The sequence below is a fragment of the Xiphophorus hellerii genome, chromosome 22 (genome assembly GCF_003331165.1).
Source record: "Xiphophorus hellerii strain 12219 chromosome 22, Xiphophorus_hellerii-4.1, whole genome shotgun sequence".
Classification (NCBI taxonomy): domain Eukaryota; kingdom Metazoa; phylum Chordata; class Actinopteri; order Cyprinodontiformes; family Poeciliidae; genus Xiphophorus; species Xiphophorus hellerii.
This window is the reverse complement of record NC_045693.1, coordinates 15103735-15131621: the sequence shown is the minus strand read 5'-3', so window position 1 is coordinate 15131621 and position 27887 is coordinate 15103735. Positions and strand designations below refer to the sequence as shown.

Below are 27887 nucleotides of genomic sequence, written 5' to 3'. Positions count from 1 at the left end.
TTTGAAGGTGAGAGTAGTCTTACATCCAGTTAGCTTGCTGCTCAGGTGACAACTCCCAGCTGCTACAGCCGTCTTTAAAAGAAGACATGTCGGTGTTTTGTGACGTGCAGCAAGCAGCCCCCGTTGCTGTCTTTAAACTTACGCAGGACTTCAATAACGACGAGTTTCCAAATAAGGTGAACCTCGGAGTGGGAGGTAAGATGCGCGCTGGGAAGCGTTAACCATGGTAACGGTCACGATGGGGCATCTGCAGCTGCTGCATGGTATAATGAGGAATTCTGAGACCTAAAATTATGTTACCTGTCCAGGGACATCGTCTGTAAGTGGGGAAGGGCATGACATTAATTTTATTTATGCTTTCTTTTATTTAGTACATAAATATTTAACGCAGCTCTTACAATAGTAATCAGAATGCATTTTACTGCTAAATGCTTTATAATATAATGTTGAGAAATCGTGATAGAAAAAAGAAATAAAATGCGATTTGAAGCGTCTACGAATGTCCTACAATATCAAATCAGCAATAATAAACCCAAGAGGGGTGGTATATGATTAATCATACCCATTGTGTTCAAGCAGCCTATTTGGGGAATCACAATTCTCCATTCCCCATTTATTTTTATTTTATTTTATTCCTACAGCTTTCGCTGCCGTATTCTGGCGCTTTATAAAGTTACCTCTGTCTCTGACAGAGAGTCTATTGGATTACTGCAACGTCATCAAGAACACGCCACTTGTATGGGGTTTAAATATGTGTCTTCTCTTTTAAAACAAAAAGATCAAACGCCCCAGTCCCGAGTACAAGTGTTTCCCGTGTTAGTATTGAAAGAGTAAAATTCCTCCTTTAAATGAGTAGTGTGAGAAACATTGTGTGGCTTTGTCATGGCAGGACAAGGCCAGCCTAGTCCCATGATTAGTACCGGAGGCTGAGGTCATATAATCCCCATCCCGTGCAAGACCACAATGCTACAGATGGTCAAAAGCCACTGCGCAGCTGGTAAATGTAGGCCACACAGTGTCTGGTGCCACATGCAAGAGGAGTTATTTGCAGAGCTGAAGAAAGTAGTCCACTAAAGTTAAAACAAAATTGAAAATAAATAAACAACTAAAGCATTGAATTTGGAATTTTGGCAGCTTTTATTTACTTATTTTATTATCAAATCATTGTATAAAACGAGAAAGAAAACCTCAACATGCTGGAGTTGGTGTAAGCTGATGATCTCTGTTCCTGGGATAAAGAGGTTATTGCATGTTACACTCCTTATCAGGTGTTTGCTCATACTTTACCTGGCAAAAACACACAAGAGATGAAAGTACACACATATGAGGGCATCTTGGAACAGTCATGGGCAGCTTTGTTCTGCTGTTCAGGACAGCATGCATGAAGCTGTTCAGTTTTTGTTATTTGTACTAACCAAAATCATTAATTCATGTATGCTGAATTCCAATTAACCTGTTAAAACAGTAATGTGTTAATTTAAAGTAATGTCATTGGATATGTGTGGATATTGCTCAGTTTGGTTAGAGCAATAAGGATTTATTTCTTACAAATTTCAAAGACATAAAGTCCCACAAGAAAATAGTCTTTTCCAAGCTTTTACATAAAAACTCAACAAACTAATTGGTCAACTCTGAATGTAGGTTTTTGTTTTTCATTGAATAAATTGTGTAAACTGTAATTTTACTAGAAGCCCAATAAGTTTAAATTCACATTATATATTATTTGAAATATTTCATCAGGAAACATAATTATGTTCCTGTTACCTGCATGGTTTTAATCACCTTTCGCTGAAAAAAAGAACACAAAGAAAACAAATACATGCATAAAGTGAATCTAATGAAACATAAAAATTGTAAGCATTTTCCTGTCTATTCTGGTTTGTTTTGAATTGTTTTTTGGGGAGGGGTTGGGGAGAATTGCATAAGAGATTTCGTAAATTTCTTTAACAGCAGTAGCCGTTTTGAGTGAAACTGAAAATGAATAAATTTTCTCTATTAATGCTGAAAGCATGTGGACGTAACGTCTGTTAGATTCTTCACTTAACTTAAAAAATGAATCAAGTATACTTGATATATAGGCTACGCAATGTTGGCTGATGATGGAATGGTGGAAATTTTAAGTTTCCATGCATTTAATATTATAAAAAATATTTGACCTGCCCATCAGTCATTTGGGGGACATGTACAGATTTTATTCTATTCTTTTGTCAATTGATTAGTTCATCTGAAATAATGATAAATGTCTTGGTGTCCCAAAGCGTACAGGACCAATGAAGGCAAGCCGTGGGTTTTACCGGTGGTGAAAAAGGTGGAGAAGCTTATCGTTCACGACGACAGGCTAAACCACGAGTACCTGCCCATCCTGGGCCTCCCTGAGTTCAGATCGTCCTCCTCCAAGATCGTACTGGGAGATGACAGCCCTGCCATTCGGGAGGACAGGGTTTGTGTTGTAGAAATTAGTGTGGTTTTTTTTCCAGTTTTCAATCTTTTCACATGTGATTTGAGTGTCTCCTGCTATTTCGGTCAGGTGGGCGGTGTCCAGTGTCTCGGTGGTACCGGTGCATTGAAGATTGGTGCAGAGTTCTTGAGACGATTCTACAATGGGAACAACAACACTAAAACACCAGTCTACGTGTCTGCACCTACTTGGGGTATGCCCGCATATGCTGACATATGAACAATAAAGGATCACACATTAAAGTGAGAACTGAAGGTGCTTGATCTGGAGACAAGCCCCTTATTTGCAGAATTTGATTGGCTTGCAGATCTGTACTTTGAGAATTACTAATGTCCTACTTCTATCGCCTTTTATCAGTGGTCTGTTGTTAGTCAGTAACACCAATAAACCAATCTTCTTTTATCTACAGGAAGCTTTGGCAGTAAAAAAAGAACTTGTGGTGTAAAACCTGTTCTTACTGTTCGTTCCAGAAAATCACAACGCCTTGTTCAACAGTGCTGGTTTTGAGGATGTGCGCCCATACAAATACTGGGACGCAGAGAAGAGAGGTCTCGATTTGTCAGGTTTCCTCAGGGACTTGGAGGCAAGCACTTAAATATGACTAAAGTTAGATTCAGGGTTGTTATATTTAATATGAGTTTGCATTGCTGTCTTTCCCTGCAGAGTTGTCCAGAGCGCTCCATCTTTGTCCTACATGCTTGTGCCCATAATCCCACTGGAACGGACCCCACACAGGAGCAATGGAAGCAAATAGCTGAAGTCATGATGGTATAATGCTTTACAAATAGACATAATCAGTGCATTGTTTATCCAGTACCACTCAGTGAACTGTCATTTTCACATTTTGTTGGGTAATAATTTGTGTTTTTCTTCCCAGAGGCGAAAACTGTTTGTGTTCTTTGACTCGGCCTATCAGGGATTTGCCTCGGGTAACCTTGACAAAGACGCTTGGGCTGTCCGCTACTTTGTCTCCATGGGCATTGAAATGTTCTGTGCTCAGTCTTTCTCAAAGAACTTCGGACTCTATAGTAGGTAACCAGTCAGTACACAGAAAAAGGTCGCACGAAGTAAGAACAGTAGTCGTAAAACAAATCTCATGTCCTATTTGAAAAGTGAATTACAATGCTTTACAGAGGCATTCATTCTTTTCCACATTTTGTCACACAGACTTATTGATTTTTTTATTGGGATTTTATGATTGATAGAAGCTGAGCATAATTGTGAAGTGAAAGGAAAAGTTTCCCATGAACTCCAGGTTTTATTGTGATAATAATATGATCAGGTATTGAGTTTTCCACAATACAGTTTGTTTAGGTCAAAATGTTAAATTTTCTTCTCATCTGACCAGAAAACCTTCTTCCTCATGTATCCTGTCTCATTCACAGCTTGTGGCAAACTGTAAACATGACATCTTGTGGCCTTCCTTTAACAATTTATTTATTTTTTTTCCATTTTACCATACAGGCAAGATTAAGGTGTAGGAAAACTTTGGCATTCCAAAGTATTTTCTTCCAAAAACTCCAAAGCACCTTTCTGAAAGGCAATTTCATTAGGTTATGGGAAATATATCACAGTGATGTGACACTGAACAGAAACTTGTTCTTTTTTTAAATTCTGCTTACCTGTCAGATGAGCGTGTGGGTAACCTGACAATCGTGGCACGGGATGCAGATAACCTGAAGAGAGTTCTCTCCCAGATGGAGAAGATTGTCAGGACCACCTGGTCCAACCCACCCTCTCAGGGTGCTCGTATTGTTGCAGTCACGCTTAACTCACCGGAGCTATTTTCTGAGTGGTCAGTGGAAAAATCTCATATAATCATTTTCCAAGGCATTTCATTTCAATAGCCAACTATGTTACGATTTTTTTTTTACTCTCCTGTTTTTACCATTCAGGAAGGAGAATGTGAAGACAATGGCTGACAGAGTCTTACTGATGAGGGCTCAGCTTAAAGCCAAGCTCCAGTCTCTGGGAACTCCAGGGACCTGGGACCACATCACAGACCAGATCGGCATGTTCAGCTTCACAGGCCTCAACTGTGAGTTCAAGAACGCTCTTTCAACACTAAGAACAAAAGGCGAATGTACAGAAGCCTAAGAGGAAAATATAAACTTCTAACATTGTCATACCCATATAGGCTTTGTAAAGAGGCAAGTGAATACAATTTCCCTGCTTCTTTGCTTTTATCTTCTGCAGCTAAACAAGTAGAATACATGGTGAAGGAGAAGCACATCTATTTAATGGCCAGTGGTCGCATCAACATGTGTGGTTTGACCAGCAAGAACATCGACTATGTAGCGGAGTCCATCTATGAAGCTGTTACTAAGGTGCAGTAGGATCACCTCACAGCTCTCAGCACTTCCAGAGATGGCAAATCTCTGTGGTTGTCCCGCAGATTTTTTTTATCTGTAACAAAATGAGAATTTTCTTTCTGAATTTTAATTTACTGTGTTAAAATAAGTTACGCAACTCCTGAATAGGAATGCTACTGTGCAGATAGTTTTTATGCTTTCATAAAACATAATGTTGTTATAAATCATGTTCTTTGTTTTTTTCCTCGTGTTAATTTTATTGTTTGTCTTTATGTCATTGGAAAAGTCTTTAAGAGAGACAACTTGCCTGTGCTTTATCACAATTTCTTGAGCTTCCTTCTTCAAGTGTAAAAAGGTTAAAGCAATACAATATTGAGGATTCTTAAAAGGACCAATTTAATTTATAATTCAGCCATTAAGAACGACTGATGTAAAATTATAGCTGGATGAAACTTCAACTATTGTTCTCAGGAATGTATTTCACTTTTAACTATGTAATTTATTAATACCCTGTGGAAGTATAACTATTTTCTTGTTTAAAACCTGTGTATGTGTGTGTAGTATTTCTTTCTAGCTCCAGTCAGCATAAGCCGCATCGATCACTCTTGACGGGTGTCACAACTTCAGAGAAATGTGTGCTCAGTCCTGCAGGCTCTGTCTTGATATTTCCGATCCTGTCAGGTTCCTGCCGGTTATTGTTGACCCTTCTTAGCTCCGACTAGTTCTTGTGTAAGAGTTGTTGCTCGGAAAAAAAAAAAAAAACAAACACTAATGATCAACCAGCCTGCTATCACATCTCTATGTACAGAACACTTACAAACAGACTGATAAGCAATTTAATTGAGGCTGAAAGAGTTGATTGGAAGGTTATTTCCAATAAAGACTTATGAGTATTATGTTTGTATTGTTTCTAAATCAGTTGATGAGGGTTATCTTTACAACCTTCCTGTACATCATGTTAAAAATATTGCAAAGTTTGCATATCATAAAAATTTAGGAAATTAAATTGATAATGCTAAACAACGGGAACAAAACAAACAATGCAGGAGTAACAGATTAGTAAATTTATTAATATAATCTTTCATTTAGATCAAATGATATGTTTCTTTACATCGTCATATAGTCATTTGGATTTTACATAGCAAAACCTAACTTTCATTCTTTTTTTAATCCAAAACATTTTTACCAGTCCCAACAAATCTATAAATTCTCTAAAAGCATTTTACGCCACGTTCAAATCCTCTCTGTCTGAGTCAGCTGTCGGATCAGGACACTTTTACCCCCGAGTATCCTGCGCTTGCCAGATCACTCCGAGTAGCTTAGCTGTGCAGGATCCTTTGTACTTACACTGTTGTCCCAGGCAGAATGAATTAAATCAGGGAGCGTCTCCAAACATCTCCTGCGTTTGAAGAGGGTGAACAGGGGGGGCGTTGACTTGACGTCAGTGTGGATTCAATTGCTTCCGTCACTGAAATCTCTGCCTGTGCTCTGTTTGGCAGTGATCCTGGCACAATTTCAAAATACAGATCAGCAAATATCAAACCTAAATCTGCTCTTATTTAAAAAAAAAAAAACATACCATTTCATTATTGCAGTAATGTAGGATTATCTGAGTAAGTTCACTGGCATGTCTTTCAAATGACCTCTGTCCTCCTGTGCCTTATTATGAGCTCCTAAAGAAGCCTTTTCATTAAAGTTTCTCTATTATATGAAGGTATTTTGTGTTAAATGTTAGCCTGCAGTGTTTGTCAGACTTATAAAATCTACTTAGACTAACTGCAGACTTCACTTTCACAGGGAGGTTAGTTTCTTTTTACATTAACATGCATAAGAGAAACAGGACCTTTGCAGGGTTACAGTACAAGGAGCAGAAACAAACATGCAAGTATACAGTCACTTCCAAATGTATTCATACCTCTTTGCCCATGCTCTGTCATGTTACAACCACAGACTTCAATATAATTTATTATTTTTTTTCACAAAGTAATTTTTCACCTCATAATTGTGAAGTAAGAGGAAATTTGTTTTTCAGTCAGTTTTTAAAGAAATATATACGGACAATAACAACCAGTTGCATTCAATCAACTTTATTTTGATACTATTAAATAAATCCAGTCTAACTAATTACCTTAATTGGTCACCATATACATTTGTAAAAATAAAAAAATAACATTCAGTCTGAAACTTCATAGTTGTGCACTTCTTTGAGTTGCACTATCAAATAAAATCTGAACAGGTTCTGGTTGTGACATATTAAACTATATTCAAGGGGTGTGAATACATTTGATAGCACTGCAGCAGCTATCTGTTTGAATCCCCAGATCCAGAGATCCCTAATCCCTACACCCTTTGAGCTTATTATTTAGCTGGTGTATACAGCTTTAGTGACTGGCACAGATAAAAAACAATATTGATATCTAAAGCTTCCCTACATTTGGCTATAAGCAGGTGATAAAATTCCCAAGACTCAGTTTTACTGGATGCGATCAAGTCAGTAGAAAGTTGAGGATGTTTGTTGGGTAGAAGTATTGCAGTTGTGCCCATTTGGCTACTTGTTGACAGCCGGGAATGTTTTGACGGGAAACGTAGATATAGTGTTTATGTAGAAAAAGCATTTCAGTTAGAAGACAGCATCTGGAAAAGGATGTAATGTGCTCATGAATCTAGGCAATTAAAGCATTTTTTTATGATTTGCATTGTTATTTTTGTGTCACATACATTGGTAATGTTGACACTTTCATATAGATATAAACTAAAGAAACTTTGCTCTCTTTTTTTTAACTTTTACCTCATTTCTTTACAATCAGACTGAAAATTGGCAATTTTATGGCTTTTTAAGAAGCTATGTGAAAATTGTGCTCCTGTTTGGTGGCCTTTTTCTATTTCGCCTTGTGTTGTCAGTTGTGCTGGCAGTAGTCGGGCCCCTATTTGGCAACATCATAAGCTTCTTTCACAGACATTTTCTAGAATGTGGAAACTACCGCACAGTATCAATAATAATGAAAAAATAATTACCAAACACTTTTTTTGTTTGTTCAAGTAAACCCTGTTTCATACTTTGATGTTTTGGTATTTCAGTGTAAGGTATTTTGTTCAACACTGTAAATATACCCACCATTAAAAGGTAGCATGGAGAAGATTTGCACCAAGAGAGTGGATAAAACTGAATGAAGCCCATGCAGTCTGCTGAAAGATTTCACTTGTCAGATGTGTTGTTAAAGTAAGTCCTATCAAGTTCTTTTTTTTTTTTCAGGCAAAAAGAGGGCAAATGTATCCAGGGGTCCTGAGGATTTATAAGTGGGTGAAGAAGAGTTGAACAAGTTCAAATAACTTTTAGGTACACAGGGTGTCCAGGGAATAACAAGAGGAAGGGTGTGCATGATTTATCCCTCCTCCTTAATTTTGCTGGACTAGCTTGTTACCGATGGCTGCTCTGACCCCTCCTCCTCCTCCAAACTCTTTTCTCCTTCTCGAGACTTTTTCCTCCTCTTGTTACCTAGAAACAGAGGAGAACATGGTAACCGTTGACATACATGTATTCTCCAGATGCCACAGCTGAGATTAAGCATAGTATTCTATTTTGTATCTGACTCAAACTGGCGTAAAACTCATCTGATGCCAAAAATGACTAAATTATTTTAAAAAATGAGTCACAAATCTGTGCCAGCAAGAACAGCTGCATTTGGAGGAGCTGCTCGACAGAAAGTGGTGGGCTGCTTTACAGGGACACTACACGTAATCTGTTGCTAGGAGACGCTCGGGACTATTGCTGTGGCTGACAGAAAAGTTCAGGCACATCTGACAGCGTGTGTGGGTGAGCTGTGGCACTGGAGCTCACGACAAACCGCTCACTCACTCAGTTTACGCAGGAGCTTCTTTCCTATGTTCTCCTCTGAGCTGGACAGGGACAGGGAGCTGATGAAGGGGGAGGTGGACGGCTCTGTAGGCACATCTGTAACAAACATGAGAGATTTCTTCATTAATGAAATCTCACACAGATGGGGAAAAATGCTCAAAATGACTTTAACTTATAGCAGTAGATGTGTAATACTTGGTACGAGTATTACACGTACCAAGTATGTATTACACGTACCATGTATTAGTGGAAGTAGCTCCACTAATGTTGTTAAACATTCTTTATAAAAACACAAGGGTGAAGCTTGTAATACAGTTTTAAAAAATGGTATCAGACCCTGAAGAAGTTATCTGAACTTATGTACCCCATTTCAACCATGCTGATAATCAACTATTTTTTTTAAGATGCAGTCACAAATCTGCAGGTCAGTTTGCAAATTTTTTTTTGAGTTTCTTGCTCAAAGGTACACCAAAATCGTGGTAGAAAAACCTGGAATCGCACCAACAACATTCCAGTTATGTAGACTACTAATTTAATACTAAATTGTTGACCCTTAAAAAGTCTGATATTAAAATAATTGTCAATACATTTTTTTATCTTATTTATTTTCAAAGTGAACAATTTAAACAAGACAAAACAACAATTTGTGATTTGACTTTTGCTCTATGTTTTGTTTCATAATTGATTAATCGATGTCACAAAACAGTCTAGTGTTTGACCCAAATGCAGATAGAGGGCAGTCAGCTGCTGTGCAGAAAAGGGAGCATGATGTCCAATTTTCAAGTTCAGTCTGGGGAAGACAGGGATATTTCATGGATTGATGTCAATGTTGTCTGGGTTTTTATATATTTTTTGGGGGGGCTAGTAGACATCCTTGAAATGACTGGTGCAATACATGTAAGAGATAACCTTCTGGAGCTGCTGCCCAGTGGCTGGTTCAGAGCGAACGGCGCTAAAGAGCGCGGCCGAATGCATACAGGTGGAGCAGAGACATGCAGAACACAGTGGGCAGCTGCAGCTGATGAGTAAGATAAGTGTAGCTTTATGGGTGAACCGGAAAATAAATGTCCTGCCATCCCGGTCGCAACAAATGGGTGGTGGAGCACATCGTGGCAGAACATAGTTGGTGTGTGTTTTTCTCTGTGTGACAAAGGAGCCAAATCCAGTTGTACACATGGACACAAATAAATGGCTGGGTAAAGTGAGAGTTTATCTAATAAATTGACTTAAGATGAATTCATAAACTATAAACTGTAGTAGTGACATTTTTAAGAAGTGTTTTTGTGAACCTGCTGATTTTTTATTACATTGAATATATAATTTGAGATTTTTGGATAATTGTTGTCCAGGTTAACTTAAAAAGTGAGCTATTATTGTTACAAGTTAATTTTATAAACTACAAAAAAGTAATTGTAGGAATGCACAAATATGAGTATTTGGGTAAGTGTTGATATCTGTTAAGGCAGTATTTACCAATATTTCATTTAATCAAAAAGCTTTTTATTGAATTACTTGAGTCATCTTCAGAATGATCGATAGATTACTCGATTGCTAAAATAATAATTTACAACAGCCCTAGTGCTAACTGGTCTTAAATGTACATTTTTCATGTATTTAATTGCACTGACTGAGACATTTCATAGATAAAGCTCAAACAATGCTATTATCCCCTCACTCAACCTAAAAATCATGGGCTTCAAAATAAACCACTAATACATACAGATTTTGAAAAGCAGCCTCAAAGGGTCAGCAGCCTGCTTACCATTGTCAGCAGAACTTTCCGGTCGGTCTTCGTGGATGTAAGGAATCTCATCCATGCGAAGGAACACTGTATCATTTGGACTCCTCTGCCCATCAGATTTACTGCCTGTTTGGAGGGAAAAAAGTTCAATAAAAGAGATGCCAGTAAACCTGCAGGTCGTTAGACTCTGCTTCTAGAGGGAGGTGAAGAACCTACCATTTACCATTTAATGTACGTTTATATAGTCCAGTGAAATATTAAATATAAGAGCAAAAGATTTAGGATCAGAGACAAAAATTTCTATTAAAGAGAGATACTACAAGTGGAAAGAATTATATGAATATATGTTTTTCATTTGACAGTCGTCACCTCTGTTGCATCTTATGTCCAAGTCATACAGTTGCAAGAGATGTGCCTTCATCACCCAGAGGAAACATCCAGGTCTTGCTAAAATATCCCAAATCCTTGTGGGTAAGTGTGTCTTGGCCTAATGAGACTAAAGTAAATCATCTGGGCCACAATTCCAAAAGAAATGTCCAGCTTGAAAACAAACTAAGATTTGTAGAAACTAATTGTTCTTCTAAACTAGGAATCAATTCCATCACATTGGAATCAGCTTTTTGTAAAGCCAAAACATATGTAGACTAATATTTTTTTGTCTTTTCGCAACTGTTTGTACTTTTTCTTTCTGGTTTATGGTGGTATTGTTATTTTAGTGTATTTCTTGCTCGTAGCGCAATAATTTTCCACTTTGCTCCTCCATTTTCCTTTAAGACTTTAAATTGAATATGAATAGGGCTGTATGAATACACTTGCCTAGTCTAAAAATATATGAAAAAGTAATGACTTCTGGACTAACATCACTCCAGTACACTTTTATGGAGTTAATTACCTCCATATCTTTACTACCTACCTTTTTTGTCTGAGTTGAATTATTGCAACGTAAGCAGGTGAGATAACTCACGAACAATGCGGTTTCTCTCGTTGAGCTGGGAGGTGCTGTGAAGGCCACCGTATGGATGGAGGTGTGCAAAGCGCGCCAGCCCCAGTCGAGTGTGTGTGCTCATGAGTGGGAGAGCGATGCTGTTTGAGCGAGCCTCTGGGCCTGGGGGTCTCCCTTTAATGTCAGGATCCACAGTATCGGGGGTCTGAGGAGTGCTGTCCATCCGGGTGGCTGTCATTGCATTCTGGTAATGGTTCTTGCTGATCTGTGCCATGTAGAGAACAACTATTATCATTATGTTTGCATGCATGGCTGCCTTTACATACTCTCAAGCCAAGCCATTGACTGAAATCGGGACCATATTTCCAGAACAAGAAGATTGGGTTAAAAGAGAGGGCATATCCGCCACATGAAGCCAATATGGTCCTGCTTGAAATGGAGCTCAATTATCCTTGGTGATTAGGGGTAAGAGGCTATGGGGAGGAAAGACTGAGGGACAGGATGTCTGCGTTAAGTCAAAATCCACGATTAGGACGTATCAAAGGCAAATTCTGCAGCAGGGAAGAAGTGCACATTATTCAAAATTCAGAGGAGCTTAAAAATGTGGTTTCTTGCTCATGATCCTAAGTTATTACCCTTAATGTACAGGAAATTAGAGATTTAATTGAGGATATAATGAAGGGAAAAGTGAGGTTTACTTTAGTGAATAGTAATAGTGTTTATTTTCTTGTGTTTCTGTGTTTTGCTTAAAGCTCTCGAACCTTGATGATCTGCAGGTCTGTGAGTTGCCGCACTGAGTAGTCTGGTAAATAGGCCCCTCCGCCCGGTGTGAGCTGCCCCAAGCTGCCCCCGCTCAGTAACAAGTCCGACTGGTTCAGGCCGCTGCTTCGAGAGCTGTATCTGTGGACTGCAAAGAAATGCAGAAGATATACATATAAACTGTGTCTTGTTTTCATGCTCTGACCTGAGGTTATGCACGAGCAACTCCGATCCATCCATTGATTGTCCTTGGCAGCGTACACCCTAGACAGATCGCCAGTCCATCGCAGGGCAATGAAATGAAAATTTTAAAATAATTTAGAAATATATATTCATATTTCAATTCAAATAATACCTAGACCCTTCTCTTGGTATTTGTCAGTATCTTTGAGAGCACTGAAACTGCCAGTCTCTGTCTACCAAAAATACTGAAACTCTCAACATATTCATCCTTCCAAAGCACATTTCCATACTTTAAGGAAAAACACTCCCACAAAATGATACTGCTACTATCATTTTGTAGATTTCTATTTCAGATTGCATTGTTGACGCTACCTGCCCGATTATGATTTATCTCCTCCTCCATATCTCTTGGCAGACAGATTCTGGAATTCCTGAAGAAATGACTGAGGTTCATTTGTTTTTAAGCTTTTAAATCCTGCTGAAATATTTCTGCATCTGTCTATTTTGCCTATGGTGTCTGCCATGCTACCAGAATGTTTTCTTAGCTTTAACCCAATTCTAGACAGCTTAAGATAAGGGAAGGTTGTCTCCTCTTAATTCTGGTCCCAGAAATATATATTTGATTGAAACAGAATGCATCAGTTTGTGATCTTTAAGGATACACAATTTTTGAATTTAGTCAGCAGCTATGCATCCTAGTCATTGGAAACATTTTGTCAAGTTCATTTCAAGGAAATGAGTCAGTCAAGCAAACACAAGAAAAACTGAAGATGCGTCTCTGGATATTATCCACCAGCATGTGCTTAAGTGAGAAGTTTTTAACGCATAATCTCCTAAAATAGGACTTTTTAATATTTAGTAGAAGATTACAAATAGTATTAGCCACAACTTGAGGATCAGACATTTAAAATGAGCTCAAAACCTCCACAAGAGATCAGAGGGAGAGCGTCTGTACGGCGGGATTTCTGCTTGCTTCGGAGTCTTAGCTGGATTTCATATAATCTTCTGCAGGTCATGTCCTTCCACTGGGAAATTCTCTAAAAACACTTCCCTTAATTACTTTCTTCCCACGGCTTCTGCTGCAGCTTCTGCAGCCTGACAGACGCTGGGTGGCATTAAGACAGGAAAAACATCCTCTGCTTTTGCTGCAGTCTTTTGCCAAAGTCTGCTTTCTGCTGCTTTTATTATCACTGTGGCAGCAGGTTCACTGGAACATGTTACTTACCAGTTGGCAGTGGTGGGATAAGCGCTGGCATGCCATAGTAGGAAAAGGCTCCATTTTCAAACCGAAGAGCTTCCTTTCCGATCTCCACCTCCACCCGTCCCTGCATCAATAATACATGTATATAGATTAGGCCAAAGCAGTTCGTTTTCATGTGGTGATGGTTCACATTAGTCAGCTAGCTGTGATAGCGGGGAAGTGAACGTCACCTGCAGAATGAGGATGAAGTAGTCAACTGGTTTGTTTCTCTGATAAAGATAGTGTTGAGGAGCGTGTTTGTTCTTGGGGTCAAACTTCAGGTCCTGCACGACACTCGGGTGTTTGATGAGGCGCAGCAGGATCTTGTCCGACAGGTGACACAACCTGAACGGCTCCACTTCTACAAAGCAAATTCAGACAACCACACATGTGTGAGAACCACACGAAAACAAGAGACAAATACTTGGTTTTAAGCATCTCTTCTTTTCTTGCTGTGTTAAATATTACCTGTAGCTAAGAAACGGTGTGTGGCAAGCAGCAGCTGGGGAGAAATCTTCACTTTTAGCTCATTTTCTCCTAGCTTGAAGATAGAGAAATCCTGTTGCTTTCTCTCATGGTGGGACACTCGTCTCTTGGTCCGATTGTCAGCTACGAATCAAAAATTAGTAGCATGTTTTAAGAAGAACACAGCCTATGTTGCAGATTTATCAAGAGGCATGAGTACTTACACAAAGCACTGCAAGAAAAACGGTATAACATTTACATACGTTGCTTCTAAAAGCAGGAGTTTTTTGGTGCTTCGGCTGTAGAAGCATCAGTGAAGCCTGGATTAGATATGAATTGGAGTGTGTTTGGCATTTAAAGGCCTCACTGTCAAGAGCTTTTCCAGCCAATTAAAAATGAGCGGATTATGGGGCTTATCACTGAGCTGGGGTCATTTACTTGCACTAATTAATTATGTATCAGAAAGGAGCAGGAAAACTCAGGCAGGAGGGGATGGAATCAATAATTTGATTAGCAAATTTAGGGGCTGTGGAGAAGTGGAGGGTCCCATCATGAAAATATCATGAGCTTGAATTTAATGAACCTCTGAGAGTGACCCATTGTTTCATGAATGCCAATGAAAGCAGTCTGCGTTCCTACATGATGTATTGTATAAACCTGTAGTCACAAAAGTGATTGTAACATCTGAACTCAGTGATCTTCAGGAGCTTCAAGATACGTTTGTAAATATAATCTATCTTGGACAGCCACTTTTACAAAACAGAAAGATATACTCACTGACCACTTTATTTTGTACACCAGTCAACGACTTGCTTAAGGAAGCAGCAACGTAGCCAATCACATGGCTAAGTTGGTGAATTTGGACAATATAGATATGGTGATGACAATTGCTAAAGCTTGAATTGAGCATTAGAACGGGGAAGAAAAGGTGTCCATGTCACGATTCATGTTCTGTCCTGTCCATGCTGTGCTTAAACACTCATTCAGTTCACCTGCCACGCCTGCTGATTGCTTACCTGTTCCACCTGGTCCCCGCCCTACTTAGACACCTCTCAGCCGCTGCCTCCTTGCCAGATTATCAACAGCCATGAGCCAGTAGAGATCCAGCGTTTCCTTCCAAGCCTTCAGTGTTTCTTCGACCCTTTTCTGTCCACGGATTGACACCCCCCCTGCCAAGCCCTTCACGGATCCCAACTGTTCTGGATTTCTGGACCCTGACCCAAGCTTTGCCTCATGACCACCGAGTATTGCCTGCCCCACAAGCTAAGTTTGCTCTCTCTGCCCTCCCATGTATGACCTCTGCCTGATTATCGTCTTAGTCCCTGGCTGTTGCCTGTTGGATCTCCTTGTGGAGTATTTCATTGGTTCCACAGCAGCCTGTTCTTCCTGGTTTCTCTGCTCCACCCGTCCACTGCACTACAGGTCAGTTAAGCTGAACATTTCTAAGTTACCCCTCCGTTATCAGTGCATCACCAGCCTTCTCCCCTCTCTTCTCAGTGCTGTGTTTGACGACCACATCCTGGTCTGCAACCAGTATCTGAAAATTTAATTAAACTTGTTTTTTCCTTTCCAAACTCCTGTGTGTGGTTGAATTTCTGGGTCCCCACCAAGTGTCCTTACAGTCCAAGAGATAAATATGGCACAGTTGTATATGCCAGATGGGCTGGTCTGAGTATTTCAGCAACTGCTGCTCTACTGAGAGTTTTACACACAACCCTCGTTTTGATTTTCAAATAATGGTTTGAAAAAAGAAAGTTGCCAGTTAGCAGCAGTTGTGTGGACAAAACATTTTGAGCTGTCAGTTTTAGGAGAATAGACAGACTGGTTTGAGATGAAAAGGTTGCAACAGTAACTACAACCAAGGTGTGCAAAACACTTTTTTTCCTTAATGTTCATACAACTTGAAGTAAACGGGATACAGCAGATGAAGAGCAACCCATGTTCCACTCCTGTCTAAGAAAGGTCAATGAGTGTCTGTTTCCTCTGCAATTATCTGATGGCATCACCAGAACTTTATCTAGACACCACAACCTGCCTGAATATTGTTGCTGACCTTGTCCATTTCTTCGTGACCTCATCTTCTGATATTTTTAGCAAGATGATACACCTCGTCATACAGCTGTCATTTTGATTTGGCTTTGTGAGCCAGACGAGTCCTCTTTCCTCTGATGGCTTCCACAGTTACCAGATTTCAATCTAATAGTGTATTCAGGACTTGGTGGAGTCGGAAATTGGCATCACAGGCGTGCAGATAAATCTGCAGCAGCTGCAACATGCTGTCTTGCCAACATAGACCAGAAACTTAAAGTATTTTGCCACCTTGTTGAATCTAATGTCACTAAGTTTTAAGGCAAACTTGGTTCAGCCCCTTACTAGTGAAGTGTATCTAATAAAGACGTGAGGGGGAATATTTTTCATATAAGTGGGAACAATAAAACTGCACTAAACATTGTAGTAGCTGTGAATCTGAAAGTGATTTTCTACATACTGTACAGGTCTGTCTCATCCACAATCTCAGACTTGATGATTTCTTCGATCACATCCTCCAGCGTTACAATGCCCATCACTTCGTAGAAAGGGTCCCCCTCGCCTTCGCTGTTCACCCGCTGCACCACGGCCAGGTGAGACTTCCCTGCATTTGTCAAAAAAAAAAAACAAAGAACAGCTTCACTTTAAAAAGTGAAGCTGAGCTGAAAACTGCTCATGCAATGGGGCTGGGGAGGCAACGTCACTGGATTAAAAATAGCTCTCAGTCAACAGCCTCTAACTGGTCAAGATGAAAATCAACACAGACTGTCGAGACAACAAGAACATGTAAGAAGGGATCTACTTTAGAGGTCGAATTTTAAATAAATTCAGCACCAGGGCTTACGTGTTCTCAGACTGGACAGGCGATCGGTCCGGAGACATTTTGGCAGTTTGTAAGACCTCAACCCCCTTATGTAAAACGCTGAGATTACACAATCCAACTGATGATGCCTGCATCTGTCAAATTAACTGCCTTTGCTGCTGTCACCTCTGTGAGCACAATGCATGGGTGCTGTGTGCACTCATGAGCAAACCTCCTACTCCAAACCCCCACTCACAACAAGCCTGCGAGACACAGTGACACAACTAGCCTGCAGCATCCCTGCATCTGCAAACCGAATGTGACAAGAACTCAATGTTGCCACAACCTTTGAACATCACAAGGAGAAAAAATCAGGACAAATGTCAAAGAGGCAACAATTTTTTATGTTTTTTTTTTTATTTTTTTTTTAATATGCTGCTGCTTCAATGCAGATATTCAAACTTTAAAAAAAAAAAAGAAAAAGCAGCTTAGTAACTGCCTTGGTACCAAGCTTGGTAACTTGGTAATGTTACCTAACCAAATTTACAACTCAATGTTGTAAATCTGTGTTATTTGGACACAGATTTTATGAAATAGTCTCCAGCCATACTTAGAAGCTGAAACTGCAGGAGACAGGCTGATTTAGGGAATCGCTGCCAGAGGATAAAATGAATGCTTTAATCCAGTCCAACAAGAGAAAAAAAAAATCAAGTTGACTGACAAGCAGCCATCTTCACACATCAGACTGTGGCTGTGTGAGATTAGCTGAGACAGCAAGGCTGCTCTCAGCACTCAGGTCAGTGTGTCTGAAGAGCACAGGTGATGCAGAGGAGGGTTTGTTCTCAGCAGCTGATGTTCCCAGGAACTGCATTACATCATTCACGTGTTACATAATACTCTTGCAGAGCGACACACACTCGGCATGCTCACCCACGCAGACACACATGCCTGGGGTGAAACTGGGTCCTCCGTAAATGTTCTTTTCACAAATGCTTTCTGCTCCAGCAGTTTCCCAGACTCCTGCAGACTATTTTTGTAAATCATCTGTTCTTTTAGGTTGTGCTTTTTTTTGATAAATTTTCTGCAAAATAACACCTATGAAGAGAAGGAGATGCTTCAAAAGGTTTACGGATGTGCAAATACAACAACTTGCAGAAAAAAATGTAGTTAAAACTAAATTTTGTATATCTCCAAGTTGTATTTGGTCTAACGGAGTTTCAGTTGTTTTATGTATTAAAATCACTCATGCATGAACATTGTCCTTATAAAAATAACAGCAATACCACAGAAAAAGTTCAACCGAAAGTAAATAAAATCTAATGATGATTCATGCACTGATGGCTTATCAATAGAAATATAAAATATATATATATAAAAAACACTGATATGTGTAAAATGATCATGTTTCAGATATTTTTTGTTTAGAAATACATTTGTGCATCTCAACTAAAATGTAAAATGCCTGTATATTCAATAAACTTTTAATCCAATATCCTTTTCAGGAATTATTTTTACAGTTGTTTTCACTTATCTTAATTTGCTGTTTACTTTAGTTGGTTAATATATATTTTTTGTGGGAATCCTTCTTGCTAACAGGTTTTGGAATCCAGTGTCTTTTACTCTTATGAATACCTTTGTATTTAAATCATACATTTATGTTTTGTTGCTTTTTGCCCCCTTAAACATTTTTTTTTACTATTTTAAACTTTTAAATGGAAAATGCTTATTCCAAAAGAACACTATAATTTTGAAGAACTGCTGGAAACTGAGTTATCTGATGCAATATTTTGGACTTAGAGAAATCTCTTTTAATCTATTGTCATTAACTCTGAATTTAATAGGTATTGACTGTATATTGTATGTAACTCAATCTGAAGATGACTTTTTGATTGAGATGAATTTATTGACTAATCTAACCTGAATTCGAACTGAAATAGTTTCCATATAAATTGCACGGTGTTTCACCCCTAATCCACAAGCCTTTTCTGTGTAATCAGTGTCAGGCCAAGTTTTAGTGGAAGCAATCCCCCTAACTGGGCTGTTGGGGTCACTAATGGGTCCTTTAGGGTCACATGAATCATTTCCCCAAAATCAAATCGAATTTTATTTGTATAGCACATTTCAGCAGCAAGGCATTTTAAAGTGCTTTACATCATAACAAACACAGAAACACAAAGTCATCAAGTGGGGGGTTTTTGCTTTTGCATCCATAAAAGGTTTACCAGTTACACTCCTACTGTGTTATATGGAACGGAATACCTATTGGTATTTTTATTCCCACTCACGCTCACAATCACGCAGTTTAAAACGATGTAAACAGCCTTTCAACGGGCTTCCAGCACGAGGCTCCGTACACCTCTTTCACGGAATTTCGAGCAGGGACTCCGTCGTCCCTCATGGATTTTTGCGCAATTCTATGGCACCTACTATGGTAACTAACCCACACTTCACCTGGTTCAAGGTTTCGTCAGCAGAAGTCTAGTTTCTTTTAAAGTAGTTAGGATATGAATTGAACATGTTTGTAAAATGCCTTAATATGTCATCTGTTGAATGTTGGTTCTTGAACTGAGTTCAGCTTAAGTTTACATTATGTAGATTTGTTTAAAATTGCGAACATCTGACATAAAAGTCAAAATCGTTTAAAGTTAATTTAACTGTTACAGACACATTGCATAAACTATTATTCAGGACTGGTACAGCTAACTCAATTGCATTCACTTACATTCAGCATCAAAAGTTATCCAATCTCAAACTGTAACGTTTATCAGAGAAAATGGAGAGTTGTTGTTTTCTGAGGAACAACCAAACACACCCTCTTGGATATAAAAATCGTCCTTGTCTCATGATGGCATTGCTAAAGTTTTGAAGTTCTGGTGGCAACAAACTATCAGCAGTAGACGCAATGCTGATCTGCATCAAAATATACTTTGAATCTTTCAGAGTCATGCGTTTTCTTGTCTTTCTATAGAGAATTATATAATTTACACATGATTGGCCTGATGATGCATCCTAACCATCAAGACTTGTTTACATTTGAAATAGCTGCAGTGTTTAATGTAAACACCATAACCATGGCAAGGCAAGTTTATTTGCATTGACAAATTTAAACAGAAATCTATCTTAAACAAAACAGCTATCTTACTTGCAAAGTTTCTAAGTTTAGGTGCCATTTTTTATGAATGTAGCCAAAATATTTTTGTAACAATTTAATGTACAAAAGATTTCAACATGATGCTGAGACTGAAATTGAACACACCTAGTGGACGCAGTGCTTAACCTGTGAATCTGAGAGGAAACAACAAAAAAGGTTAATGTTTCTCCAGACATTTATTCATGCTGTTCTCACTTATGCTTTTTTAAATTGCTGATGACATTTTCATTCTCTGCTCGAAGCAACACCCTGACCCCTGCTCAGCGAGACACCCTTACGGCTTCCAGCCAAGCTTCCTGAACAGCAGGAAGTGTTAATCCTTGAAAGAACAGAGAGAAGCTGGAGAGAAGAAGAGCAAGAGATTGCAGCTGAATTTTTCATGAGGATTTTAAAAGCACAGTGGGTTGAAATTTAAGCATATTATAGGCATATAAAGGTGAATCTGGACTTTGCCTTCCATAACTCTGACATTTACACAACTTGAATCCTCACAGGTCATATGTCAACCAATGGGTCATCATATAAATTTTGAGCTGACCTCTTGCCCTTCTAAGTGACAAACTGTCAAAACTGGATGGTGTCATCAATCAAAATGTTGAACTCTGTTAAACTAAAACAGACTTGAAGTGTAAGGCAAATGGTCTCATATCGTTTGAACTTTTTTCAAAGTACAACCACAAACTTTATTGCATATCATTTGGGTTTTATGTGACAGACAGACCAACACAAAATAGTGCGTCACTATGCAGGAAGTAACATGCATGGTTTTCTAGCTTCCAAATAAAAAGCTAACGTGTAGAATGAACATGTACTTAGCTCCCATCAATCAATACTTTGTAGAATCACTACAGTTTGCTGCAATTATAGCTTCAAATTTAACTGTACTGCAAAGACAGATTCTCAACTTTGACTTGTATGCATTTACCTATAACATAGCAGCCTAGTAGATTATGCTTTTCGACCAAAAGATTCAATTTTGGTAACATCTTGCCCAGAGATACCATGGACTTTTTCAGTAATGCTTTTCCAGACCTGCCTGTCAGCTTTGGGGACAGCCAGGTAGGTTTGTAGTTATACTTTTTCCATTTTCAGATGACTGATTAAGCAACGCTTTGTGAGACGTTCAAAGCTCAAACTTCTCCATACCTTTGCCCCTGGCCTGCCTGGTGTGTTCCTTGGTCTCCATTAGGCTGTTTATGTTATCCAACAAATACGTAAACCCTTTCACAGAACAGGGGGCAAAAAATCCAGGCATGCTCCATGTTTTCAGATTTTTAATGGAATTTTTTTAGAACCAAGTAGCACTTTATTTTCTACTTCATCATTATTATCTACCCTGTGTTTATCTTTCACATAAAATCCCAATGAAATATATTGGAGTTAGTGTCTGCAAAGTTCAAAGGGCATCAATAATTTTGCAATGCGCTTCCAAATTGTAATCTTTATATAACAGTTGTGCCGGTAGCTTCTCATCATCTAAATTTGATTTGATGCTGAAAGTGGAGCAGCATGAACTGTTTTCTCTTAAGCGCTGATTCTAAATGCTCAATGTTATTTTCAAGACTGACTGGAGTCCTACAACATGTTTGCTTCAAAGTGAACAGATGCTATCACTGTCAGAGGCAGCGTGTCACTATCAGTCAGCATTTATATTTTTTTGGGCAATGGATCTGAGTCACAGAAATACATTGAAATTATAGGACAGTGAAGTTTACATTTTAGTAAACTTGTTTTGGACTGTTGAAAATGTGTTTCTGTTTGCTTTAGTTGCAGGCAAATGTTTCAAATCAGTACATGTTACTACCATACAAAGGAAATGTGAGTCAAAACAAAGTCCAGTTTGAAAGTTATAGTTTCAATTTTATACAAAAGAAAGCTGTGGAAACCTAAATTGGATCTTTGAGAAAATATAATCAGTTGTACCACCGTTGAGGCAACATCTGCCATCAAGCATTTAGGTTGTCTATTGTCTATCAGTGAGTCTATTATATGACTGGGAAGGAATTTTGCTTCACATGTCTTTGTAGAATTGTTTTAACTCAGCCACATTGGAGGTTTTTGGAGCATGAATGACCTGTATATAGTCATGCAGGTACATCTCAATCAGATTTATGTCCAAACATTGCCTAAGGCACTCCAAGAAATAGACAAAAAAGAACTTGGGCTTCAGATAACATACTGATGGTTGGAGATTCTCCTTCTGTATGTTCTTATAGGATTTATTTTTCATGTGGTAAGACATCTGGGTTCTGATCAGACAAACAGCCCTAAACCATCACACTACTTCCATCATGTTTGACTTTAGCAAAGCAATGATGTTTTTATATATATATATATATATAAGATACTATCTCTGATTTGCACCACTTGCAATGGCAAATGTAATTAGCAAAAAGTTCCACTTCTGTCCTCTTATTCCACCAAATATTTTCCCAAAAGTCTTGTGGATCATCCAGTTTATTTTTGGCAAATGGTGAAATGATTCATTTTGGTCAGCACTGGTTTTGGCCATTGCAAGTATCTTGTGGAAATTGTTTTTGTCCAGTTTCTTTCTTATTGTTGAATCATTAATTTTGACTGTTCATTAAAAAGAGCTTGTCTTTTTAAGGCTAAGGCTTAAGGTTTACTAAGGCTATTTTTGTCTGATATTAACATTTGTTTGATGATTATAAAAAATTAAGTGAAAGCAGAAACAAATTTGGGGGGGGGGATACTCTTTACATACCATCGTAGATGAGTGGAGCTTTTATTATTGTGAAAAGAGGACAACAAAAATGAGGAAAGCAGCAAGATGTGTTTCAGAGGGTTGTTTTGAGAAAATGACTTATATCTCTCATCAAATTCTTAAGACAACTCCATTATGGTTCTTAGTATTTTCTAACCTCTGGCTGAACCATATCCACATTCTCACATTTCACATATGGTTCTCAGTGTTCTGGGGATCAAAGCGTTTTTTCTGGCAGATCCACTTTAAACCAATGAACTGATGTATACATTTACTTCTGTGGGGAAAATGTAGTTTTTAACTGCATGTCACTTCAAAGCACATTTAACTCCTAGGTGGCAGAATGTCTCCCTGCTGCTCCAAACCATGTGGCGCCTCATGCACTTAACACTGATTTCTCAGTCATAAGTCACGCAAGTTCTGGACATGTGAAAACACAAGACACAGAGGGAGGTTTGCAGAATATTTCCACAGACAAGACCTCTTTCTGGGTTTAAAGTTGGGTTACCTCTCTTGAATTCCTCCAGCATCACATCCAGCTTGGTGTCACTGAAGACGCAGTGCATGGGATGCTTGTAGAACTGCGTGATTGTTTTCAAGGGAGTGCAATCGTCCGGATCCACAAAGGCCAAGTCTTTCACGAAAAGGATGTCCACAATGTTGGACCTGTCGTTCTCATAGACCGGAATTCGGGTGAAGCCGCTCTGCATCACGTCGGACATGGTGCAAAAGTCCAGGACCGCGTCTGATGATAGCATGTAGCAGTCTGTCAGAGGGGTCAAGACATCCTCCACGGTTTTGGTCCTCAGCTCCAGGGCTCCCTGGATGATGTTCAGCTCCTCCTTGACCAGATCATGATATGGATCCGTGACGCGCAGCATGGCCACCAGCTTCTCCCTGGTGTAAAAGCTGCTGATTTCCTGGTGCAGCATGATGTCCAGGATCTTGGACACTGGGTATGCAATGGGGAAGAAAATTAGCATCAGCAAACGGGTGGCGCAAAGAGTCTTGGAGGCGATGGCGAGGCTGTGCCTGGACGCAACGGAGTGGGGTAATATTTCTCCGATAAAGAAGATCCCCAAAGTGCAGGAGGTAGTCGATAGTGCGGTCATTCCTAAAATCTGGCACATCCACACCACAAAACACGTATTTGTGAGGACGTTGCCCAGCACCACAGTGCAGAGGATGTAGTTCCCATGTTTACGCACGGATTCTATTTTCCGTGCGTATTTCTGCTCCTTTTCTGTGCCGCTGTTCTGCAGGACCCGCAGCTCCACGGGGTCAAGAGCCAGCATGCTGATGTTCAGCCCGCTGCACAGGGCAGATAGCGCTAATAAAAGCACAGAGACCCCCGCTTGGAGCCAAGCATCTGGCTCTGGAGGTCTCTCCACCACAGCCAGCCAGAAGTCTTTCGTCCTGAAGTGCTTCCATTTCACTCCGTCAAACGCACACATGGAGTAGTATTTGATCACCTCATCTTTGCGCAAGTCTTTGGCCAGCAACTCAAGCAGAACAGAGTTGTGACTTGAGGTGGACCTGAAGGAGCCCAGCAGTTCTATGTCGGAGCTCCGGGAGCTCTCCTCCTCACACGGGTCTCCCTTGGAGCGGAGTCCCCTCTCCACATCCTTGCTACCGCCGCTCGGCTCCTCTATGAAGGCGATCCACGGAGCTGCAGGTGCGGCGTCAGGTCTCCCGCTGATGTTCGCGCTGTTAGGATGCTCGGAGTAGTAAACCCTCAGCATGAAGCGAGCCCCCTCGGTCGCCCTCAAAATCCCGTCCTGCACGGACACATCCCCGCTCTGAGTGTCTTCGGGGCGAACGCCAAGCAGCGCCACAGCCGGGGCTGGCAGAAAAGAGAGGATCACGGTGAGAAAGATGAGGGACAGCCGGCGCGGATGCAGGATGCAGCAGAGAGCATCCGCAGCATCCACAGCCATGGTGCTGAATGAACTGAAGGACGTGGGAGAAGTAGGTCACGTGGTGTGCGGATGGGCTGGATGGAGCAGCTGGTATGTTGCAGAGGGAGACAGAAAGGGGGGGGGGGCGGGGGGTTCAGAGAGGGGAGGGAGTTGGAAGCTGAAATAAAAATGACCAATTCTGACGTATGCTCGACTTGCTTTCTGCCGCTTTTCCAAAAATAGAAAGGGAGAAGCCCTGACATAAATAATGAACGCGATTCAGCACTTAGCCTGAAACTGGGCTGGGCTGCCGAAAAAAAAAAAAAAAAAAAAAATTGGCGCAGAATTTTAAGCTAGAATGCAAAGACAAAAAAATAAAAAATGTTGCAGCAACAAAGTATGTGTATTTAAAAATGCTCTTACACTGTAAACTACCCATGCTGCAACCACTAGATGGCAGTATTTCTCCTGGTTTAGATTTGACCCGCTGTCCAAAACACTGGATACAATTTGCTTAGTAGAGTTCAAGTTAAAAAAAACTCGAGACATGTTTGATTTAAATCTAAGTGTTTTATGTGTCATAAATCACCGTTTTAAATGCGGGAAGTTTGCTCATAACGAATAAGGGCGAAGAAGGAAGAAACATTAATTGTGTATCCTGAAAGTTGATTACATTGTCAGAATTTTTATAATTACTGTTTTATTAGATGGCGAGCAGAAGAAGCGCAAATGTCAGGATCGTAATTATTGATATCTAAGTTTAAGAAGAGCACCAAACATACCAATTTAAAATAGCAGTATTTTCTAAGCATTAGCTTAGAAAATAGCAGTTAGCAATTATTCAGTTAGATGCTGGCTTTATGTCGAACATGTTCACACAGTGCGTTTCAATGACTGAAACCATATAAAAGTATAGCCATATAAAAGTAACATATCCAAAAAGCAGTAAAAAAAATAAAAATAAAATAATAATTAAAAAAAAAACATCTTAGCTTTTTTTTTTAAAGCTAACCCATTCTCTTCTACATCAAAATTGATCTGTCCTCTTCCTACTTCTACCTCAACTCAAACCTCATACGAATATGCAGCTCTATTTTCAAATATGCCGATGAACACAGTCATGAAAATACACACAATTAGATCATATATATCAACTGGAGACGAAAACTACTTAGACATTCTCCCTGTCTGCACTTTAAGAAAATCAAAACCATATTTAAAATTAAATGCTTTTTGGACTGGTTCCTGTTAGGAAGAGGCTCTATCTCTGTAAGAATACAGGAAAACCAAAACGTGTGGTTTGCTCGGAACCAGCGCCGTTTAATATGAATATTATCGAGGTGGCATCAGTGAGATTTGAGTTACTGTTGTGCATATGCCAATTTTATTATTTCTGAGTTTTAAAAAATATCCGTGTAAGGAGTGTCTCTTTATTTATTCATCTGTTTATTTTTTTTCCGTTCATATTTCAGCTATAGAGATGAACAGAAGTGAAGTTTTCAGCCTCTTGAGCCCCGTTGAGCAATAAACGAAAGGTGTCCTTTAAAGCTCTACATCCTCCTAATCGGCTTCTTATCATGATCTAGATTTTTGGGTAAATTTATTGGATCTGGATTTCGAACAGAGGAAGAAATTAGTGTCGCTTGAGATTAATCGTTAGATCACGACACATAAGGCAGGGTATGCTGACACCAACGCAAGTATACGCCCGGCTGTAATGTTTTTGACAACTTGTTCATCTAAAAAATAAATAAATAAAAATGGAGGGACCGGTCTGCACAGGAAAGAAAACTCACCAAAAAAAAAGAGAAAGAAATGAAAAGTAAGGAAAAGAAAAAAAAAAACGGGAGGGAAAAAACCCTGTAAAAACCCCGGACCATGAGGGCTATTCGTGAAACGTGTAAACGTCCTGTATGTCCTTCATAATTACCAGAGGAGATACATCCATCACCGAGCTTATGCAAGAATGTCAATTTATATAAAAAGCATTTGCTTTATATGTAGTAATAAATGCGCGAAAGGTGTAAAACAAAAATTAAATGAAAGCAAGATCCCAGGGAAGAAATTAGGTCGACTTTCTTTCTTTGTTTTCTTCTTCTTTTTGCGCTTGCACAATAATTTTGTATCAGCTTATTACAACAAATTGGAGTAAGTAAGAAATATTTCATAACTTTCTCGATCGGGATTGTTTTATTATTGTTTATTCCACGGTATGAATGAATTCAGTCAGTGAGAACAGAAGAAGCCCCAGCCTCTTTGATTTGTCATTCTCCAAGGTTCCCAAAGCAGATTCCAATCTAAGAAAGGGGAATCCATCTCGAAGAATAAGGTTGTGGAGAATATAACTTCCCCCTCAAACCCTCGACCACAACTTTTCTTTTACTAGCTGCCACTTGAAGGCAGATTTAAAACCTTGTAAAGGGTCGAACAGATCAGAGCTTTCTGTTTATAATGTGTTTTGAAAGCTGACAGTTGAAACTGAGTTGATAAATAAGCAGCTCCTTTGTGTGACAAGAAACTTACACCGACTGGACTTTGGTTTTCTGCAGATTCGTTGTTATGAGTCTCAGCTCGCAAAAAAGGGCAGGTTAGATGAAAATCACATTTATTTTTCTGGGTCGCAGTTCTGTTGTCATTTCATACGACAGAAATAGATCACTTGCGCCTGGATGAAATGCTTGAAGACTAGAATAAATTTTACAAAAACTCATTCTGCTTTTTAAAAATAAATAAATAAATAAATATCTACAGGACTTTATGAAACGGGTAATATACCTTTGTTTAAAGAGCTAAAGTGTGAACTTGGGGTTTCCAAAAACGGCCTGATGTGCTACATTTTGCTCATCCTTCATCTCATCTTTGACAGTCATGATCTCAAACCACACGAGGTTGCTGTCCGTGTTAGAACCTGGCGCGCTGTTGAGAAACATTTTGGTGTGTTTTTCCTCCTCACCTCATGCAAAATCTAAGCAGGACTCAAACTCTCATAATTCTGTTGTTTGCTTTTTTTAGTTTTTTTTTTTTTTTTTAGTTCCTTTTGAATGTTTTTGTGGAGAGCCAATTGCTTATGCCCAAATATGATCCCAAAAATATGCCGTCAGTTTTCGCTCAGTGCTTCTTCAAAACTACTTGGAACTCTTCATTCAACATGAAGTATGTTACTGACAAGATCGTTCTGATCTGCGTTTCTTCTTTTGTAAAAGGAGATTCTTGTGGGTATTAAAAGTTATTTTCAACGTCTCATTTGAAATGTGCAAAGACGACACCAGTTCTTTTATTACACACATATATATATATATATATATATATATATATATATATATAAC

The 27887-nt window shown here is 39.2% G+C and overlaps 2 protein-coding genes across 2 annotated transcripts; one reads left to right on the top strand and one right to left on the bottom strand.

Annotated features, from left to right (window-relative positions):
• The first annotated feature begins 1 nt into the window (after position 1).
• got1 (glutamic-oxaloacetic transaminase 1, soluble) lies at positions 2–7460 on the top strand. The gene is made up of 9 exons (XM_032553624.1): positions 2–195; positions 2259–2440; positions 2528–2651; positions 2929–3041; positions 3122–3226; positions 3336–3486; positions 4088–4253; positions 4354–4496; positions 4655–7460. The coding sequence occupies exons 1-9, from the start codon at positions 87–89 to the stop codon at positions 4792–4794; spliced, it is 1233 nt and encodes a 410-aa protein (XP_032409515.1). The 5' UTR covers positions 2–86; the 3' UTR covers positions 4795–7460.
• A 583-nt stretch (positions 7461–8043) lies between these two features.
• Positions 8044–24676, bottom strand: cnnm1 (cyclin and CBS domain divalent metal cation transport mediator 1). Its single transcript, XM_032553623.1, has 10 exons — positions 23172–24676; positions 16446–16589; positions 13961–14101; positions 13684–13853; positions 13478–13577; positions 12072–12217; positions 11332–11575; positions 10389–10493; positions 8627–8722; positions 8044–8266 (listed from the first exon to the last, which is right to left on the bottom strand). The coding sequence occupies exons 1-10, from the start codon at positions 24598–24600 to the stop codon at positions 8181–8183; spliced, it is 2661 nt and encodes an 886-aa protein (XP_032409514.1). The 5' UTR covers positions 24601–24676; the 3' UTR covers positions 8044–8180.
• Positions 24677–27887: the final 3211 nt, after the last annotated feature.